The sequence below is a fragment of the Microtus ochrogaster genome, chromosome 10, assembly GCF_000317375.1.
Source record: "Microtus ochrogaster isolate Prairie Vole_2 chromosome 10, MicOch1.0, whole genome shotgun sequence".
Lineage (NCBI taxonomy): Eukaryota > Metazoa > Chordata > Mammalia > Rodentia > Cricetidae > Microtus > Microtus ochrogaster.
In genome coordinates, this window is record NC_022016.1 from 83,454,207 (window position 1) to 83,455,920 (window position 1,714).

Below are 1,714 nucleotides of genomic sequence, written 5' to 3' on the forward strand. Positions count from 1 at the left end.
GAGGGGAGGGGAGGGGAGGGGAAGAAATGGGAAGGGAGAGGGAATGAAGAGGAAACTCACTCACCTAGGTCTGTGGAGACTTTCTCAAACTGGCTGAGCGCAGCACCTGCATTGGCTGTCAGGAAGGCCTCGTCATCGTCCGTCAGCTGCACAGGTGAGACAAAGTGCAGTGGGTGAGAGCAAGAGTCAAAACAAATCCTGGGCCCACAGTAAGGAAGGCTTAGGGGCTGGGGCGGGCCCAGCAGTTAAAAGCACTCACTGCTCCTGCAGTGGAGCCTGGTGCATTCCCAGTACCCACATGCAGCTCACAACCAACCCAAACTCCAGTTCCAGGGGATCCACTACTGTCTGCTGACGTCCTTGGACACCAGGCACACATGCACATAGCGTACACACATACAAGCAGACAAAACATTCACACACTTAAAATAGACCTAAAATCATTCTTCTTAATTTCTTAGATCTCCAGACCACATCGCAGCACGTTCTGTAACAAGCACAACACAAATGTTCTATCAGCCGATCACACTGCGTGTCAGGACCTTTTCTCCAAGCTTCCTGAGAGCGGTGAGAATCTCCACCTTCTGCTGCGTGTACAGGTCTCTTTCCAGCTTCCCCACCATCAGATCTCTGTCCATCTAAAGAGCAAAGGCAAGGCGTGTACACATGAGCAAAAGGCAGTCTGTGTAGAAAACCCAGCTTTTCAGTGCTGCTTCTTAGTTTTTTTGTTCTGCTTGTGGTTTGTTGAGATAGGGTTTCTCTAACAGCCCTGGCTGTCCTGAACTCACTCTGTAGACAAGGCTGGCCTCGAACTCACAGAGCCTCTGCCTCCCGAGTGCTGGGATTAAAGGTGTGCACCACCACCGCCCAGCCAGTCCTACTTCTTCAAACAAAAACAAAACTACTTGGTTAATATAAAAAACTATAGAAATAATCTGAAATGTCACGACAGAAGTGCCATCAGGTAAGTTTTTGAAATTAAAAAAAAATTACCTTCATTGTTTATCTGTGTGTATGTATGTGTGCATGTGCGTACATGTATGTTCTTGTGTGTGAGTGTGCATGCCTGGGCGTTTGTGTGAAGTCAGAGGACAAGTTGTGGCAGGTGGGTCTGGAGATGAAAATCAAATCAGGTCAGGCTGTCAGGCTTGGTGGCCTTACCCACTGAGCCATCCTGCTGGCCTAGAACAGTTTTTACTTTCCATTTTTGCTTTTTGACTCACTCTGTAGTTCAGGTTGACTTCAAAACATGTGGGTAACTCTCCTGCCTCAGACTCCTAAATGTTAATGCCACCGACATAAGCTACCACATCAGCCCAGTTTTAATACATTTTAAGATTATTATTACTGAGTGTGAGTGCATGTATGTAGGGTGTGTGCTTCCCATGTGCACATGTGGAGCTCAGAGGACAGCTGTGGGTCTGTCCCCTCCTTCTACCTTGATATGGGCTCCAAGGATCCACCACACACTAAGCCATCTTGCTGGCTCTGAATTGGAACACACAGCACAAACACTGCTTAGCTGTGACCACTGCCGAGACTCACGGCTTCCACTGTTTCCTAAACACTTTCATTTTTATAGGACAGGAATTTTTTCTTTACCTTTTTTTTTAAATATTTATTTATTATGTATACAATATTCTGTCTGTGTGTATGTCTGCAGGCCAGAAGAGGGCACCAGACCTCATTACAGATGGTTGTGAGCCACCATGTG

General features: G+C 46.9%; 1 protein-coding gene across 3 annotated transcripts in view; it reads right to left on the minus strand.

Moving 5' to 3' along the window:
* Nucleotides 1-1,714, minus strand: part of Lzic (leucine zipper and CTNNBIP1 domain containing) — an 11,726-nt gene that overhangs the window by 2,248 nt on the left and 7,764 nt on the right. For all 3 annotated transcript variants that reach the window (XM_005353689.3, XM_026782088.1, XM_026782087.1), the window contains exons 5-6: nt 543-638; nt 65-146 (exon numbers count right to left, since the gene is read on the minus strand). In XM_005353689.3, coding sequence (XP_005353746.1) covers nt 65-146; nt 543-638 — 178 coding nt within the window. The remainder of the gene's footprint in view (nt 1-64; nt 147-542; nt 639-1,714) is intronic.